Source organism: Jaculus jaculus, chromosome 4, assembly GCF_020740685.1.
Source record: "Jaculus jaculus isolate mJacJac1 chromosome 4, mJacJac1.mat.Y.cur, whole genome shotgun sequence".
NCBI classification, from domain to species: Eukaryota; Metazoa; Chordata; class Mammalia; order Rodentia; family Dipodidae; genus Jaculus; species Jaculus jaculus.
In genome coordinates, this window is record NC_059105.1 from 36383977 (window position 1) to 36403691 (window position 19715).

A 19715-nucleotide genomic window follows, 5' to 3' on the forward strand; every position below is an offset into this window, starting at 1 on the left:
TTGTTTTTTTTTTGTTTTGTTTGTTTTGTTTTGTTTTTGTTTTTCGAGGTAGGGTCTCACTTTAGCTCAGGCTGACCTGGAACTCACTACATAGTCTCAGGGTGGCCTCGAACCCAAAGTGATCCTCCTACCTCTGCCTCCCAAGTACTGGGATTAAAGGCCTGTGCCACCACGTTCGGCTGGTTTTAAGATATTTAATTATCCCTTCTCTCTCTTTCACCCTACCTGTCCCCACCCTAAAAACACATTTAACTGAAGGGAATGACTTTCTAGCCTCTATTCTCCATCTATAATGTTTTTAGCTAGCATATTTTGCTGGACCAAACTATACAAAAAATATATATATAAAATGCTTGAGAAAGGGACAGGGCTCAGTCAACAGCCCAATAGCAAACTTCATGATTAAAAGAATCCTCTCGCTCTTCTCAGTCAAGTCAATAAATACGGTATACGTTTGAATTTGGGGCACTGCGAGGTTGAGCCGGCCATAGGAAACTTCTTTAACTTTGTTTCAAGGTCTCAAGGCTATCCTGATATTTGTTCTAGAGTAGACAGGTAAGGACCTTGGCCACTGGTGCCCAACAGAGGTGCAGGGTGGCTGGCTGAAGATGAGGTGATCTTGTCCTATCCAGAGCAATGGTGTTGAGCAGGTGGAGGGGCGCCAGCCGGCTGGCTTCTGGATAGGTGTCCGTGTCATGGGCGGTAGGACGCAAAGTCTCTCGCTGGAGCATAGGGCTGGTAATGCTTCCGGGTGGGCCCGAGCCTCCGTGGGGTCATGTTCATGTAGTCACTTTGAAGGAGCCTGTTCCTCTTGCTCTTCATCTGCAGAGAAGAAAAGTGTCAATGCCAAGGACATAGATGAAATGGCATGGGAGGAGTTCTAAGACTTGGGGGGGGGGTTAATGATTGAGGGTCAGCTGCCAGATGGTTCCAGATACACCCCCCCCAACACCCTTACTTGTGTTATGTACTGGGATAGGCTCTTCCAAAGGAACTGGAAACATTTCAATCCCAGAAATGTTCTTTTAAAAAATGTATCTGTTACTCTCACTGCTGTCAGTTAACCTGAAGTTCAAAAACATACCTAATGCACAAATTCACAGTTGGCATTTAAATACATTCAAAAACCCTTCTTCTTTGAATATGCTAAGCATTCCCATTGCAATCTTCTTAAATCATTCAAATGTTTAATATGCCATTTTCCCAGAATTAATCAAAAGAAATTCCAGTTTCTTTAGGGTCTGAAGCAGTCATAAACATATAGCAGCAGGGTCTAAATAAATGAAGATTGACGGCCCTGGACAACTAATTACTTCCTATTCCCCATGTATTCGTGTGTCTGTAAAGGCAATAGTGTCCCTCATCACTTTTTCCCAGGCTCAGTTTCTCAAAGTGAATTTGTACTAAAAGTCAGAAAGTAAGAACAATGTTGAACCTGGAAAAGGACTTATACTCACCATGGATCTTGGCAGAGTTTTTGACTTGGGACTAAGAGCATCCTGCCTGATCAATGTGATGATAACACTTACACTTTGATAAGACTCATAAAATTTCCAGAAATAGAAAGTCATCTGGATTTGTGAATTTAGAATTCCCCATTATGGAAAAACAATGCCTGTCTCTAGGCACATAGTCCTGGAGTGTAACTAGATACACTGGACATGAATGACAAGAATTCCTAAAATAAATAAAGAAAGAAGTGAATGACTTCAGTCTGGTTTCATTTCCCAGCACTCTTGTCTGAAGATTTTGCAACTTCCTTATCAAAGGACCATGAAGTACTAAACAAGTTTTAAAAATTATTGATCTCTATGTTACTAAATGAAACTAATGTGTTCTGTCCTCATCTTCTTGAAGGCTCAGGACCATTCTCAGTCCTGCATAATGTGGGCTTTTCTGATTCAGCCAATCACACATACACACACACACACACACACACACACACACACACACACACACAATGTTCCTGGCCTTATTTCTTAATGCAACAATTACTTCCATGCCATTTAAATTTTATTAGCTATTATATGTAGGCTAGAAATGATTTAAAGTTGCAAGAGGATGCGGTTAGGTTGCATGTAGGAACACTATTTCAAAATATAAGGGACTTGGGTACTCTCAGATTTTAGTGCTCCCAGGATCCTGGAACCAATTCCACTCAGATACCAAGAGCAGCTGCATTATTGATTCCTCTTTCCATTGTTTACAACCATCTTCCCTTTCCCTTCGGCCTCTCTGATCACCTCTTCCTGCCTCCTTCGTCTTTCCTTCTGTGGCATCCAGTGTTCACCTGGCCTCTCCGGTCCCTTCTTCCCTGCTTCTTTTGCGAGCTCATCTTCCTTTAGCCATTCAGTGATGGAATTTCTCACAATTTGGGAAAGAGGCTCTCTCCTCTGTGTACTGTATCCTCACTCCTTTGGAAACCTCCCTGACATCCTTAGCTTCAACTGTCATCTACTTGTCTGAAATAAATAAATGAATATATATATATATATATATATATATATATATATATATATGTATATGTATATGTATAATCTCTGGACTAGACCTCAAAATCACTCTACATTCAAGATGTGCACAATGAAACATAGGATCTTCCTTCAAGATCCACTTCTGTCCAAGTGTTTCTCATTCCAGAATATCACACACACACATACACTCAGAGATGCTCCAAGTTACATAGAAAGATAATGAAAGTCTTCAACAAGCAGCTTCCAGGCTCTTTCACACCACTGTCAGATGGTGGATTTAGTTAGTGTCACACTGAATCTAAAGCAAATAATGGAATAAAAACGCCTGGTAATCCAACCCTGACCCACAAGTGCCCATGTGCACTCAGTATGCGTGTCACTTATCCCACCTCTGCACAAGTCTGCCTATTAAAGATATTTGACTGCGAGACCACTCTGACTTTGCCTTACCTACCGTCTCTGCTTCATCTGGGTGCAGGGACACATACCCCCACACGCTATTCACCCACTGTAGCACACAGTGGGGAAGAGCGTGTTTTTACAAAGCTCCGCTAGATGAGGCAAGGGAACGGTCTTCCCCGCTCAGCTGCATGAATGGAAAAATGAGTAAGATCAAGAGGCGATGCCTTGTAGCAGCCTGACCAAGAGATACTTTTTCTTTATTCAAATGCCAACATTGGGTCAAGAACTGAGAGAGCTGCTTCCAGAAACCCACCAACCTAGAACTGCCTACAGTAGTACATCACAGGCCTTCAGGAAGCTTTGGAAAGTAGCAACTTTCACTAAGGCATGCTGCTTGACCAGCCTAAAATAGAATGCCAGGGAGTGACCGAACCCTAGGGATCCCTAAATGTCTGTAGTTCATCGAGGTGCTCATTGCTAAAACAGCCAGAGGAAAAAAAATAAGCCCAAGAGGGGGGAAAAATGTTATGCTGGTCTATGAAATGTAAGTATATTTTCATGTGTGCTGTTTAGTCAGAGAATGCAAAGATCTAGGTTTGGTACCCAGATGAAAATAATTCTTATTAGATAGGCTGCCTTGACTTCAAGAGAACACAGATAACAAGGCACGTCAAAGCACTTATTATGGAATCCATAGTGAGCTTGTGAAATACATCAAAATAAGTTTGCTCAAGACAAGCAAGATGAGTCTCACCAGGAATTAACGGGGATTCCGAAGAAAAGCTCATAACATCTATGTTGTCTGATTTGAAAGTGAATTGTTTTAACGCACAGAAGGTGAAAAGCTATTTTTGTCCTTTTAGGGTAATTCCTGTCACTCAGCAAATTATTCATTCTAGTGCATCCTTACCATAAGTTTTAAAAGTTGAGCAGTGCCCTGTGGCCACTGAAAGTTTAAAAACTTCCCAAACTACTTCCCACAAAGGTAGTAAATTTCTTTGACCTAAGTTAGCATATCACAGGGGAGCCCTTTCCTAGAAGAGGACACACAGGGCCATTGCACCTGGCCTTTAGGTTGGAAAGCTAAGTTTTCAGTGAAAGAACTAAAAAGCCAACTAGGATTTGGATAGGGAATCAGAACTAACAAAACCCAAGAATTCTAAAAATCCTGAAATCATTGGCAACTGTCGTAGAACTGGAAGATTACTAGAACACGGACCCTAGGTCCAGAAGGGTGAAAGTTCTCAATCATCATAGGAGGCAGAACTTGAGCAATATTTTGTTATACAAAAGTCGCCCACCCTCACCATCAAGATAGGGCAATTTGCAGAAGGCAAGCTAGGCAAATTCCCAAGATGATATATAGTGTAAAAGTTCACAGGCATAAGTAGCCAGTATGCCTCTTGGCCTGAAGAAGGTATAGATTAGTCAACAGGTAACATGACAGATGTCCACCTGTCCACTAGGATTTCTGAACTACAAGGAAGAAGTGGGGAGTTACTGGGGAGGCAAACTTTGACAATAGGCCAATGGGATTTAAAACACTAGATGGTAAGTAGCATAGCTGTGAATCAAAGGCTAGCTCCTGAATCAATAGTATGATGTGATTTTGTAAAATGTTCCTCATACCCAGGTGTGGTGGTACATGCCTTTAATCCCAGAACTCAGGAGGCAGAGGTAGGAGGATCAACAAGAGCTCGAGACCACCCTGAGACTACATAGTAAATTCCAGGTCTGTCTGAGCTAGAGTGAGACCCTACCTTGGAAAACCAAAAAAAAAAAAAAAAAAGTTCCTGGTAGCCCCGTGTGTTTGAATATTTAACCCCCAGTTTGTGGTGCTTTGGGGAATGTCATGAAGCCTTTGGGAGATGGAACTTTGTTGGAGGAAATATGTTCCTTAGCATGGGCTTTGGAGCGCAACAGCCCAACCCTATTTGCCACACTCAGCTGGCTCTTGCTAACTCCTCCCTACTGATGTGAAGATGTGATGCTCAGCTCTTTGCCCCATCATGATTTTCCCTCCATGAGGAAATATTTCATCAAAATTGTAAGTTGGAAATAAACCCTTTCCTTTCATAAGCTGTTTCTAGTTGGGTGTTTTGTCCCAACAACAAGAAAGTAACTACAGCAGATGACTTCGCATAGCATAGATTCCAGAAACTAAACATGGCCTAATTACATGTATAAATAGGTTATGCTTCAAAGATTATCATGAGGCTAGGGAGATGGCTCAGGGGGTAAAAGCACATGCTGCACAATCATGAAGACCTGAGTTTGATCTCCAGCACCCACATGAAAAGCCAGGTGTAGGTAACCTCAACACTAAGGAGGAGGAAAACAGGTGGTTTGATGGAACTCACTGGTTAACCAGTCTAACCAAACAAAGATGAGTTCCAAGTTCTGTGAGAGATTCTGTCTTAAGGAAATAAGACAGAAGAAAAATAATAAAGGATACCTGTTGTCTTCCTCTGGCCTTTGAATGCATGTACAAGGGGCACATGTCTCTGTAACACATGTGCATACACCACACATGCACACTCACACCATACATACTACCCACAGGCACACACACAAGTATCATAGTTCAAGTAAGCTTAGGTGGTCCTTAATTTAGCCTCTATGTGGGTTATCTATTTATCAATCTAATGATATAGATAAATGGATTGATCTATTTATAAATCCACTCAGTAAGCACTAACTAAATGTACATAATACCAGATGGGAGGAAAAAAACAAGAGAAATAGTCTTTTGTCTTTGAGAAATATACTTTCTCATTGAAAAAAATGAGTCATATACTCATCTAACTTCTAAAAAAAAATTTTTTTTAAATCAAAGCCAATGGAATCAATTTGTAAGGTAATCTATACCTCATACAGAAAAAGGTTTCTGAGAAAAGGATCCTTCCGAGGATACCCTCTTCTTAGCAGTGACTATGTTCATCAAAACACATTTAAGGACTGGAGAGATGGCTTAGCAGTTAAGGTGCTTGCCTACAAAGCCAAAGGACTCAGGTTCCATTCCCCAGTACCCACATAAAGCCAGATGCACAAGGTAGCACCTGTATCTGGAGTTTGTTTGCAATGGCTAGAGGCCATTGCGTTCACTTTCTCTCTCTGTCTCCCTCTCTCTCTCTCTCTCTCTCTTTTCCTCTCTCTGCCACTTTATCTCTCTCTCTCCCCCTCTTTCTTTCTCTCTCTGTCTCAAATAAATAAGTTAAAATAAAATAAAGCATGTTTAAAAGCCAAGTGAGGTAGCTCACACTTATAATTCCAGCACTCAGAAGGTCAAAGCCAGCCTGAGCTACATAGTGAAGTTCAAGCCAGCCTGGTCTACATACTAAAAGTCTGTCTCAATGAACAAACAAAAAGTCTTCAAGCTTGGGCTGAGAATTCAGGAAAGTGAAGAAAAATATTTCATGAGCATTTGCAAAAATTGACAAACTGTAAGTCAGTGATGAGAACTCAGAAAAGTCTCACTCCCATTACACTTTCATAATGACAGCACCATGCTTGGCTTCACACAACTCAACTACTTTAGAGAAGACAAAAAATAGGACTGAGATAAATAGACCTAGTTTCTTTTGGTTTGAATACACAATTTCAGTAGCCTAGTTTCTTATTATGAATTTTGTCCCTGAGCCAAAGCTGTTCACTGGCTTCACTGCCTAGCTTCCTGAATGACTTAGATTTTTATGTTTATATATGTATTTAAGCTACTTTATGTCACAATTAGGGAAAAAAGGCAAACACTTCACAAATCCCACCCTAATTTACCCATTTAGATTCTTAGAGTGTCTGATCACTGATGACCATCTGAAAACCAGAACACACATCAGATTTGTTACCTCATATAAATTAAAGACTAAAGTATGAACCACTCCAGCTCAGTATAGGAAAATAAAACAACAATCACATTAAATAGAAAATAAGCTTTGCAGGAAACATTCTCCATATGGTTGGATTCATGTGCAGTGGAGAAGTTATATCAACTCAAGGCTGTTTCTCTTACCCAGAGAGCAGTGAAGGCCACAGTCATTAGCAAGCTGTAGAAACCCAGGACTCCGCCAACCACCAGCAATGTCCAGAACTGAGGAAATGCCCAGAGCTGAGGAAGTTGGTAAACAGGATCTGAAAAGAAGAAAAGAGGGCTGGAGAGACGGCTTAGCGGTTAAGCGCTTGCCTGTGAAGCCTAAGGACCCCGGTTCGAGGCGCGGTTCCCCAGGTCCCACGTTAGCCAGATGCACAAGGGGGCGCACGCGTCTGGAGTTCGTTTGCAGAGGCTGGAAGCCCTGGCGCGCCCATTCTCTCTCTCTCCCTCCATCTGTCTTTCTCTCTATGTCTGTCGCTCTCAAATAAATAAATGAAAAATTAAAAAAAAAAAAAGAAAAGAAGGTGGGTTAGATGATACAGGAATGTCAGCTAAGTGCATCTCTATGTTTCTACCCACTAGACAGGAATGTGAAAGAAATAAAAACCTTTGTCACTAGCTTAGATGATATAATTTTGCTCTTTAGGGACTTATCCATCTCTACCACTGACCAAAAAAAAGAAAAAAAAAAACTTGCAAGACTGAAGTTGGGAAACATCCCCTTAGGTTAGCACCCTGGCAGCAGTGCCTTCTCCCCACACGTTGTCAAATAGATGGTGGGACTCAAAAGGGTGGCTTCCAACGGTTTTAACCTAACTTTACCTCCCTGCTCCCTTCAGAAGCTACTTCATCTAGACACTAGGCTATAGCCTTAAAATATGTAAAACAATGTATGTTGTTTTCAAGGCATAAGGAAATAATCAGAATAATACAGAAGTCAGAAAACAAACTGGGAAATAAGAAGATATATGTCTGACTCCAATTCCAACAGATCCCATGATGCTTGCGAAGAAGTCACTTTATATGTTTGGTATCAGAAAGGAGGTGGGAAGGAACCAATGGAGTTCTATTTATAGTCAGAGTAAATGAGAACTACAAAGAATACCAACAGCTATCTAGCCAATGAATTTTTCATCCTGAATATGTATTAGGAATGAATATAAAAGCAGTTTGAAGATATAACAATGTCTAGCACCCATTCCTCAATTCATCAATTCCTCAATTACATCAGAATCTCAAAGTTCAGCCCTGGCATTATTTTTTTTATTAATTTATCCACATGTATAATATATGAACATGATTAAAATTTTCTGAGCCAGGCATGGTAGAGCACACCTTTAATCCCAGCACTCGGGAGGCAGAGGTAGGAGGATCTTGGTGAGTTCCAGGCCAGCCTGAGATTACAGAGTGAATTCCAGGTCAGCCTGGGCTAGAGCAAGAGCCTACCCTCCAAAACAATTAATGGAATCTTTTAAGATAAAATAAAAACAGTTTTCTTTTGCATATGTATGTGTGGGTATATGTGCATCATGCATGTTTGTATGTATTGGGCACGTGTGTGGGCACAGGTATGTGTGTGTGGAAATCAAAGGTTGACATTGTGGAGGAGGGGGGACTTCCTCCCTCACTTGCTACCTCATGTTTTGAGACAAGGTCTTGCACTGAACCTGGAGCTTGCTGACAGATAGGCAAAGTAACCTGCAAGCACCAGAGATCTTCCTGTCTCTGCCTCCCCAACCCCTGGATCACAGATGTGCACTACCAAGCCTAGCATTTACATGGGTGCTGAGGATAACCTCGAGTCCTCATGGCTTATCCACTTAGCAATCACGCCAACCCCAAGAAAACCATCTGAAACCTGATTTGTCTTTATTAGTCTCAGATCATTTGGGACTACGTCAGCCTCAACTGCAACTGAAAGAAAAATAATAATAAAAAAAAACATTACTTTAAGATGATACCAGGGTAGAGTTGCATGTTACCTTTCACGTGGATAATGGTCCCATTACTTTTCTCATTGTCTAGGTAAGGAGGAGGATACATGACCTCAATTTTGCAGAAGTAAATATCTGTCTGGTCAACGCGCAGATTCTGGAGATAGAATGTCACTGTTTCATTATCCAAAGTCCCATCACAGTTGAACTCCATATGTGAGTGAAACTGAAGCTTATGGGAGAAATTCCCATTCACCACACAGACTTCCATAGCACTGTCCACTCCCTTATACAGGGATGCCCGAAACTCCTTTGAGAAGAGGTTGTAGGTGTACTTGCAGCTGAGGTTGACCTCATTGTTGTACACGACCAACATGGGTGACTGCTTCACCAAAATCTTGTTTTCTGAGGGGGAAAAATCGTTTGCTTAGAACAGAATTATAAGAATAATTTATTGGGCTGGAGAGATGGCTCAGCAGTTAAGGTGCTTGCCTGCAAAGCCTAATGACCCAAGTTCAGTTCCCCACTACCTAAGTAAAGCCAGATGCACAGAGTAGCCCATGCATCTGGAGTTCATTTGCAGAGGCTAGAGGCCCTGGTGCACCCATCCTCCCTCTCTCTCTTCTACCTTGAAAATAAATAAATAAAATATTTTTTGAGCTGGGTGTGGTGGCACATGCCTTTAATCCCAGCACTCGGGAGGCAGAGGTAGGAGAATTGCCATGAGTTTGAAGCCACCCTGAGACTCCACAGTGAATCCCAGGTCAGCCTGGGCTAGAGATCCTACCTCAAAACACAAAAACAAAAACAAAAAAAAAAAACTAAAGGAAAGCATTTTGAACAGCCAATAATTTCTTTTGTCCTAAAATTAAGATAAATTAATTAACTAATAAGTGGTCTCTTGTCAGGTGAAGATAAAGGAGCTCCTGGAGTGATAATTGTACCAAAAGTTAAAATATTTACATTTTAGGGCTGGAGAGATGGTTTAGTGGTTAAGGCACTTGCCTGTGAAACCTGAGCACTCATGTTCTACTCGCCAGGTCCCAGGTAAGCCAGATGCACACGGTGACGTAAGTGTGCAAAGTCGTACATGCACACAAGATGGTGCATGTATCTGGAGTTCGATTGCAGTGGCTGGAGGCTTTAGTGCACCAATTCTCTCTCTCTCTCTCTCTCTCTCTCTCTCTCTCTCTCTCTGTCTCTCTGTCTGTCTCATAAAAAATACAAAGAAAAACAAAGTTTACATTTAATGATATTTTTATCCTGCTTTGAATGGAAAACTGTAGCATGTTTTTCCACCTGGAAAGCAAAATTCAACCTTCTCTGGACAGTAAGTATCACAGCTATGCACTCAGAATTCTTGAATCTGCACTGAAATTCCTAAGATGCTAATCATGAGTTGGTTGATTTCCTGATTAAGTGATATGCTTGGAAACAACTTTAAAGTCTGACACAGATGCACAAAGAGATTTTTTTTTTAAATTATGCCACAGACTTTTGCAAAGGAATTTAAACGTTTTGAAACATTTTGACTTTGTTTTTGTGACCATTCCAAGAGAGAGGGATAAACTCTGTCACCCAAAGTGTTGGCTTTGATTTATCTTCCATAGCTTAGGAGCCTCCTAAGAAATTTGCATCTTTGTTCTCTTCGATCACATCGGAGTTCTCTACCTGGTCATCTCCTACCTTTATGGTGTCCAAAGACAAGATCAAAGACTAAGGATCTCACTCAACTTCTCACTTTCAAAGCAAAGAAAGTGAATCCATGCTGTCAACTCCATAACAGAATATTGATATTGTTTCCCATTACCCCCGCCCCCATTAGCAGACACAACAACATAATCCTCTTCTTAAGGGCTGAACAAGGCCTAGAAACAAAAGTGACTTGTCTAAAGTCTCTGAACCAGTAGCACTAGAACCAAAGTCAGTCACATACCACCTTAAAAAAATGACCTTTTTTTTTTTTATCCTGAGGTAGGGTCTCACTCTAGCTCAGGCTGACCTGGAGTTCACTATGTAGTCTCAGGGTGGCCTCAAACTCACGGCGATCCTCCTACCTCTGCATCCTGAGTGCTGGGATCAAAGGCGTGTGCCACCATGCCTGGCCATGATTTCAATTTTGTAAAAATGAACAAATAGCTATTTATCTTTAATGCAAATTTAAACATAAAGACTTGTTTTGCAGGCTGGAGAGATGGCTTAGCAGTTAAGCACTTGCCTGTTAAGCCTAAGGACCCCAGTTCGAGGCTCGGTTCCCCAGGTCCCACGTTAGCCAGATGCACAAGGGGGTGCACGCGTCTGGAGTTCGTTTGCAGAGGCTGGAAGCCCTGGCGCGCCCATTCTCTCTCTCTCCCTCTATCTGTCTTTCTCTCTGTGTCTGTCGCTCTCAAATAAATAAATAAAAATTTTTTTAAAAAAACTTGTTTTGCAATCTGGGAGGGCATGCAAATAGCTATCTACCTATTTAAAGCTTATTTATACACACACCCATATATCCACCAAAGAACCAAATAGAATCAGAATGTTTTTAAATTAAATTTGTAATACAGCCTGGGTTTGAATCTGTGTGTTTTGTTTTTTTATTGAGTTGAAAGCAACTCCTATATATAATTATCAATTCTATGATCCATAAAGAAGGTTAAAAAGAAAACCTTTGCTCAGGGCCTCTTATTTCCATAAATATTGACTTAATTGGTATAAACGAAGAGTGGAGGTAGGCTCAATATTAGGGTTTAGGTAGAAAACTTCACAAACATAATTCATAAACCATTAAAGTTCACCCCTTTAAGTATACAATTCAGTGGGTTTGTATTTTTTTGTTTTTTTTTTCTTAACTTTTAGATTGGGGTTTATTTGTTTGTTTTCTCAGAAAGTTATGAATGAATGGTCATTATAAATCTGCAAAATATGTTCATTACCCAAAAAAGGGCAACTTCACACTCATTAGCAGTCAGTTCCCATTATTGCATCCATCTACCACTGGCTACTGCAGATCTACTCTCTGGCTCTATTTGTCTATTCAGGACCCTTCATAGAAATGGAACCACAGAAAATATGGCCTTTTGTATCTGGCTTCTTTCATTTAGCATAGCTTTCAAGGTCTGTCCATGTTGCGATCTATATCAAAGCTTCATGGCTTTAAAGGCTGCATAATATTCTATCATGTAGACATAACACATTTCGGTTTCCATTCCTCACATTTTTAGCTTTTATTATGAATAATGATACTATAAACATTTGGATAGAAGTATGTGTGTAGACATAAATTTTCGCTTCAGTACATAACAGGAGTAGAATTGCTGGGTTCTATGATTTCTCTGTGTTCTATTTGAAGAACAGCCAAACTGTTTTCCAAGGCAACTACACCATCTGTTGCTGACTCAAAGCACCTGACCAAAAGTATCTGCTGGAAGGTATGGTTGTTTGATTCAGGTGTCCCCATTAACTTAGCTGTTCCAGCTGATGGAGATTTGGGAATTAGCACCTCCTGGAGTGAGTGTATTGTTGGGGACAGGCTGATGGGTATTATAGCCAGTTTCCCCTTGCCAGTGTTTGGCACACTCTCCTGTTGCTATGGTCCACCTTATGTTGACCAGGGGGTGATGTCCACCCTCTGCTCATGCCATTGTTTTCCCCTGCCATCATGGAGCTTCACCCTTGAGCCTGTAAGCCAAAAGAAACCTCTTTTTTCCCACAAGTTGTTCTTGGATGGGTGTATCCTTGTAATAGAAATGTCTATTCAGATCATCTTCCCACTTGTTTGTTAACCAGTTTGTTTGTCTATTTTTAAATTATTTTTTGTTTATTAATTTTATTTATTTATTTGAGAGCAACAGACACAGAGAGAAAGAGGCAGAGAGAGAGAATGGCTGCACCAAGGCTTCCAGCCACTGCAAATGAACTCCAGACATGTGCACCCACTTGTGCATCTGGCTAATGTGGGTCCTGGAGAATGGAGCCTTGAACCGGGGTCCTTAGGCTTCACAGGCAAGCGCTTAACTACTAAGCCACCTCTCCATCCCTGTTTGTCTTTTTATCAACGAATTATGACAGTTCTTTTATACTTCTGAACAAGTTCTTTATCATACACCATGTGGTTTACATATATTTTCTTCCATCCTGTATGATGTCATTGGCATCGTCTTAAAAACTCCCCATTAGTCTAATATTCAGTTATGGTTGCCAAACAATTTAGCCAAATAGGCATTTCAATCTGCTTATTAGTATTATCTAGGAACTTAAGAAAAAAAAACTTGATTGACAGGACCCTTACATCAGAATCTATGAGTATAAAGTCCAGGAATCTCTATATATAAGGTTTCTCAGGTAATTCCAATTTGTGAAGCACTTAGCCTAAAAAGGAAACCTTCCTTCTTATCCTCAAATCCACAGGCTTTTCCAACTTTATTTTCTCAAACTATAACCCCAAATCCTCTTAGAAAGCCAGACCATGTAAGTCAGCATCCCTGGGGCACACAGAGCATTGGTCCTTCCAGACTTCATCCACTAGCTTCTATGGTCCACAGGGCCATTCCTTTCTCAGGTCTCAAGACAATTTCTATCTAACTCATTTGCAGTATTTCCAAGCCTGGCCCTTTGAACACCTCTTGTTTCATATGCATCATATTGCTTAACTTTTCTTCAACCATATATGTTTTCTCTGGGCTCTAGTTTCCAAGTCTCCCAGTCTTCCAAAGACCACTTGTTACTCTTCTTTATAGAATATTATATAATACTGTGAGACTAATAGCATCTCATTAATTATGGCTATTTTTTTTAAAAAAAGGTGACCTTACTCTCTCATTCCCATTCATATCTATATCTCCACAACTTTAGCTTAATTTTGGAGTCATTCAACAAAACTCAATAGAAGCACAAAAAGTCAATATGTAAAGATCCTGAAGTTTGACTTGTCTTGGTGTGACAACCCATCTTGTTTTTTGTCTTTGTGTATTTTTTTCTTCATTTATTTAGAAGGATTAAATATTTGGACGAGTTCTGGTGGGATTATCAGGAAATGGCAGCATGTTACCTCCTCTTCAGAGAGTGCAAGTTGGGTACTTGCATTTCTGCTGTATGAAACCCTCTAGAAAATGCTTCTGTTATAATTATTTACATCCTATTTTCATGGGAATTCACATTTGTATTAGTTATGTTTGTATTATTGGGACCAAAAACATCAGACAGGACTGGAAAGATGGCTCCACAGTTAGCAATGCTAGTTTTCAAAGCTAACTATTCCAAGTTAGAATGAATGTCTTTGTGATCTTTGGTGAGCTGATAAAAACGAAAAGATAAGATAGAGTTTTGAAGGGATTAAAAAGGGTAATGTGGGGAGGAAGACTGAGGGAGGCTGGCTAGAAATCCCAGATAGTTCCCCAGTTTGGCTTCTTACCTCCCTGCACTCACAATGAGACAGACAGACAGACAGACAGAGAAGCTACAGGGTGAAAATCGGAGCTCCAGCATCTGTTTAGTGTGTCTTGTTTGATTAGGGGATGGACGTTGGGGAGGGAGGGTGACATCTTCCCGAAGCACAAAAGCACTAAAACTAATTTCCCAAAAATGAATTCCTTGAGCAGCTCATAGTGAGGCAGAAATATATGTAAACAGAAAGCTAGTTTTAAAATAGTGGCACAGGGATCTACAGGTTCTGCGCGTAAATGGGGAGCCAGCCAAGCATCACTAGACAGGATGAGTGCTGGCCTGAGATATGAAGTATGATGCTTACATTGATTTGACTCATGTTCACTAAGTGAAAGTTAGCCTGTGAGATGGGTCACCGTGTTGTGGGCTGGAGTAAGGTGAGTGTGTGTGTGTGTGTGTGTGTGTGCGTGTGTGTGTGTGTGCGTGCATGTGTGGAGAATGAAGGTAAGTTTGGCTGTTGAGAGGATACGATGAATAGGAAAAGGCAGCAGTGTTCACAGAGAAGCAGAGAAGAGACAGAGTGTGGTGTTACATGGAAAATTACAGCTACCTCAGTCTTGCTGGATGATGACTTATGAAAGATAAGGGGGGACAGCATACTTCCCCACACCAGTGAGCTCGGGGTCTCTCCTGCCAAGGATAGGGACCTACTTGAAGGCTTTTAAGCCAAGAAGTGGATGTACACAACTTATTTTATTATTTTTTAAAAATTTTTTGTTATTTATTCGATAGTGACAGACAGAGAAAGAGACAGATAGAGAATGGGCACACCAGGGCCTCCAGCCACTGCAAGTGAACTCCAGACGCACATGCGCCCCCTTGTGCATCTGGCTTAGGTAGGACCTGGGGAATCGAGCCTCGAACTGGGGTCCTTAGGCTTCACAGGCAAGAACTTAACCACTAAGCAATCTCTACAGCCCACAACGTTTTACTTCTATAGAGCACTTTAGCAAACAACAGAGAAGGTAAATTTGGAGCACACCACAATGTAACTAGGGACAATAGGTATTTGTAGTAATTCGGGTCAGAAGTGAGAAGGACTAAACTGGTTTAAAAATAAGAGAAACTGGAAAATGTGTAGAGGCTAACACTTGCAAACTTGACAATAAGTTAGATATAGTGAGTGTGAGAAAGGAAGACGTTAAGATACCTTTCTCAAGGTCACAAAGACCAATGAACAAATAGCTATTTTTTTCCTTTGGCCTACATCTTTTCTCCATTCATCTTTACTTCACTACATTGCTAGAATACACACCTTAGAAACGGAGCTCAGATTTGGACATCTGGGATATGAAGAAGACACCTTTCCAGCCACAGGGGTGATGGCTAAGGAAGTGTTCATTACTCCCAAGGTGACCAGAAACAGTTCCCTCCCTGGAGCCTGAGTCTTGGCTGCTTCTCAGGAGGAGAAAACCACAGTCTGTCCCCTCTGGAACTCTGTTCCTTCACAAGGTATAATAGAGTGAGATAACTAGATGATAGATTTTCCTTCTGCCCATCATGTGGCCTCCAAGTTCAAACACTATGTGATTAAGGTTGATTGGATTTCTTCTGAGCCAACTGGACCCCAGCATTGCAAACCAAGAACTTCCTCAAGGAAGAGAAATCCAAGACTCCTGTATCAAGAGCTGTCACAGTTTTACTGTTCTCGTGGTTGATGACATAATCAGCAATTGAGAAAGGAAAGAAAAAAAAAATACCTCATTTTGTGACTCTGTTGAGTTCACTGGGGAAAAACTTAAAAACTACTGGTTTCATGGTCATTTGATGAACAAGAGACCAGCCATGCTTACTTTTCTCTCTTCTGGGTCAACACAGGTCATTTTTTTTTAATAGCCAGGCATGGTGGCATGCACTTTTTTATTTTTATTTATATTTATTTATTTGAAAGCGACAGACAGACAAAAAGGCAGATAGATAAAGAACACGCACGCCAGGGCCTCCAGCAGTGGCAAACAAACTCCAGACGCGTGCGCCCCCTTGTGCATCTGGCTAACGTGGGACCTGGGGAACCGAGCCTCGAACCGGGGTCCTTAGGCTTCGCAGGCAAGTGCTTAACCACTAAGCCATCTCTCCAGCCTAACACAGCTCATTTTTAAATGAACTGACCCTTAAGCGGAGGTTCTATTCTTGAGATAGTTTGTTTCCTCTATGCAAATATGCTAACAGTTTACTAGCTTAGAATTCAAGATGACAAAACCTCTTGCTTTTTTATATTATATCCTCAGGCTGGGGAAATCACTCCCATCAGTAAAGTACTTGCCTTGCAAGCATGAGAATCTGCATTTCATCCCCACTAGTCACATAAAAATGCCAGGGGTGGTTGTACACATATAATCCCAGCACTGTAGAGGCAGAAACAAGTAGATTTCTAGGGCTCACAGGTCAGCCAGTCTAACCTAATTACTGAGCTTTAGGCCAGTGAGAGATCCAATGTTAAAAAGAAGTGGAGGGCTGGAGGGATGGCTTAGTGGTTAAGGTGTTTTCCTGCAAAGCCAAAGGACCCAGGTTCAGTTCCCCAGGACCCTTGCTAGCCAGATGCACAAGGGGGCGCACGCGTCTGAAGTTCATTTGCGGCTGGAGGCCCTGGCATGCCCATTCTCTCTCTCTCTCTCTCTCTCTCTCAGCTAAATAAAAAAAAAAAAATTTTTTTAAAAAAAGAAGTGGAATTGTCCTGAGGAGCAACTCCTGAGGTTGTCCTGTGGACACACACACGCACACACACTCAGGCAGACACAAACACGTACCTGCGTACATACATGCGCACATGCATTAGCACCACACACAAATAAAAACTGAAACTATTTATATCTTTTATAGCACTTAATCTCACCTTGGTTCATGACAGTAGTTTTTTTTTTAAAGTGTAAATGAGAAACTCTTATAGGACCTCAAACTCTACATCTACTTTAGAAAGACACTAAATGAAACAAATTTCACTTCGTGATAAAGGTAAGAGTTGCTCTAAGTCATATGTAATATGCAGTAGCATAATGATTTCTAGTATACACAATGCTTCTGACTCCTTTTATTTTCTCACACATACATAGTTTCACACACACACACACACACACACACATGCACCGCCAATGCTGTATGGCAGTGGAATAGAAAGAAAGAGCTAAACCAAAGCAATTGACAACCAGCAAGCCAAATGACTGGCCTAGATATGTATTTTGGTTCTCCAAGTTTCTACGGATCCATAGTATTTCAATAACTTGGGGGCATTTTGTGAAATTTAAGGAGATATCTCAGTTTAGCAGAAACTTAAGGAATATTTAACTTCCCCATAGTGCTTTCTGTTTGATTTCCCTTTTCCAGATAGAGGGGACCCAACCCTTTCCCTGAACACATTTGATTTGATTTTCCTTCTGGGAGTGGTTTCCCTAGGTCAGACCTACTAGGTTAAAAGAGAACCATTGTTAGCCTCTCCATTGTACTTGCTTACCTTATCAAGAGGTTGGTTTGGCTGACATTTCTCTAACTGCATGGACAAGTTGTTTTGATGATGAATTCAGGACTTTTCTGTTCAAAGGCTTTCCTAGCTGCTAAACTAGCTCAAAGCGTGGAGGCAGGAAGCAGTCACCTCAAACTTCTTCCCTCACAACTCCTGCTTGACAAAAGGCAACATGAAGAGCAAGATCAGAGGTGAGAAGACACTTAAACTGCCGCCCCTGAGCAAGGCTGTGAGAGCTACAAGATTTCCCACAGATAGACTGTGAAACTGGTGATAGAACCATCTTCTAGGAGATTGAAAACTGCTCATGTTTCCATGAGGAAGCGGTGGGGAGGGCTCGGTTACAAAAACAACTCCTTTCCTTTGCAACAATTCTAAGTGGGTCGGTTGTTATGTTTAGGAAGCAGGCTAACTTCTGCATAGGTGGAGTGGATAACCACCTCTAAGGTGTGGCTTCTAGCAGCAAAGAGCCCTTACCTCAAAATGATGCATCCCTTCACTTACGCTAATGCTTGGATTTCCAGAGAAGATGGACCCTAAAATACAGCGTGGGAAATCCATCAGCTTAAAATGCATGGGGCTATGAAATGTTTTCTCTTTATCTCATATGCAGTCCGTACTAAACTGTGAAGTAAACAGACAAGATATCCAATCTTATGCTCATCTTACAAGTGGTATCTAAGAAGTCAGTGAGTTGCTCAAGGTTTCAGAATAAATAAGTGACCCTGAGACTTGAGCTCATGCCTCATGACAGATACTAATCGACTGCTCATTTTCCTCTGCCACACTGCACCAAAAATCCAACAAAATTTCAGTGATTGGGTCTAGATCCTCCCAAAGCTTGATTTAATGGAGAGGACAGCACTTGGGGGGGGGGGTTCTCAAGTGAATGTTAGAATATCATTAAGTAAGGGATAAATTGAAAGGAAAAAGAATAGACCACAATAACTTTCATTTTGCCCATTATTCTGCAAAAAATATTCAGCCGGAAGGAAACTTGAAAATGACCTAATCCAGTCCCTTATTTTATAGAAGAGTCAACTGAAAGCAAAAAAAAAAAATAAAATAAATGACTTTTTGAAAAAGTTCGCACAAGTAACTGCAGAACTAAAATGTAATTTACTTATTTAGTTGATACGAATAATGTTTTAAATCATGTGTGAATAGAAAGATGATTTTGTTCATTCAGTAAGATTGAATTGACTTCATGCACATATTTTTTTAAAATACGTTTCCAAATAGCTTTTGGTATCTAATGCACATCCAGCTTTCTTCTTTGTCTGTAATTTTGTTTTCTTCAATTACCCATAGTTAAATGTAATTGAAGAATATTAATAGCCAAGCATGGTGGCGCATGTCTTTAATCCTAGCACTCGGAAGGCAGGGGTAGGAGGATCGCTGTGAGTTTGAGGCCACCCTGAGACTACATAGTGAATTCCAGGTCAGCCTGGGCTAGAGTGAGACACTACCTTGAAAAACCAAATGTGTGTGTGTGTGTGTTAATACAGGGCTGGAGGGATGGCTTAGCAATTAAGACCTTTGCCTGCAAAGCCAAAGGACCCAGGTTTGATTGCCCAGGACCCATATTAGCCAGATGCACAAAGGGGCGCATGCATCTGGAGTTCGTTTGCAGTGGCTAGAGGCCCTGGAGCACCCATTCTCTCTCTCTCTCTCTCTCTCTCTCTCTCTCTCTCTCCCCCCCCCTTTCTCTGTCAAATAAATAAACATAAAATATCTTAATTATATATTAATAGAAAATTTCAGCTCATAAATTTCAAATTGTACACCATTCTGAGTAGCATGATGAAATCTCCACCTAAGATGTGAGTGATCCTTTTGTCCACTGGATCTGTACTGTGTACGCTGCCCTCCTCTCTCAGTTATGCAATTGCCCTTGGTTATCAGATCAACCACTGAGGTATCTCACTTGCTAATGTTCAAGTAACCTTTATTTTACTGAATAGTGGCCCTGAAAGGCAAGAGTACTCAGTCTGGGCAAGGGTTCTCTATGTATTAGAGGAGAGAAAAATCATATACTGAAGTTGCTGAGCCACATGCTAAGAATGAATAGTCTATTCATGAAGCTGTAAGAAAGGAAAGAAAGATAAATTCATGCTAGTTTTACTGTGGTTCCTCAAACTGCAAAAACTACA

General features: G+C 41.0%; 1 protein-coding gene across 1 annotated transcript; it reads right to left on the minus strand.

Moving 5' to 3' along the window:
* Positions 1–693: 693 nt before the first annotated feature.
* On the minus strand, positions 694–16948 carry Cd28 (CD28 molecule). The gene is made up of 4 exons (XM_012947781.2): positions 16939–16948; positions 8727–9083; positions 6886–7004; positions 694–822 (listed from the first exon to the last, which is right to left on the minus strand). Exons 1-4 carry the CDS (start codon positions 16946–16948, stop codon positions 694–696), a joined length of 615 nt encoding a protein of 204 aa, XP_012803235.2.
* Positions 16949–19715: the final 2767 nt, after the last annotated feature.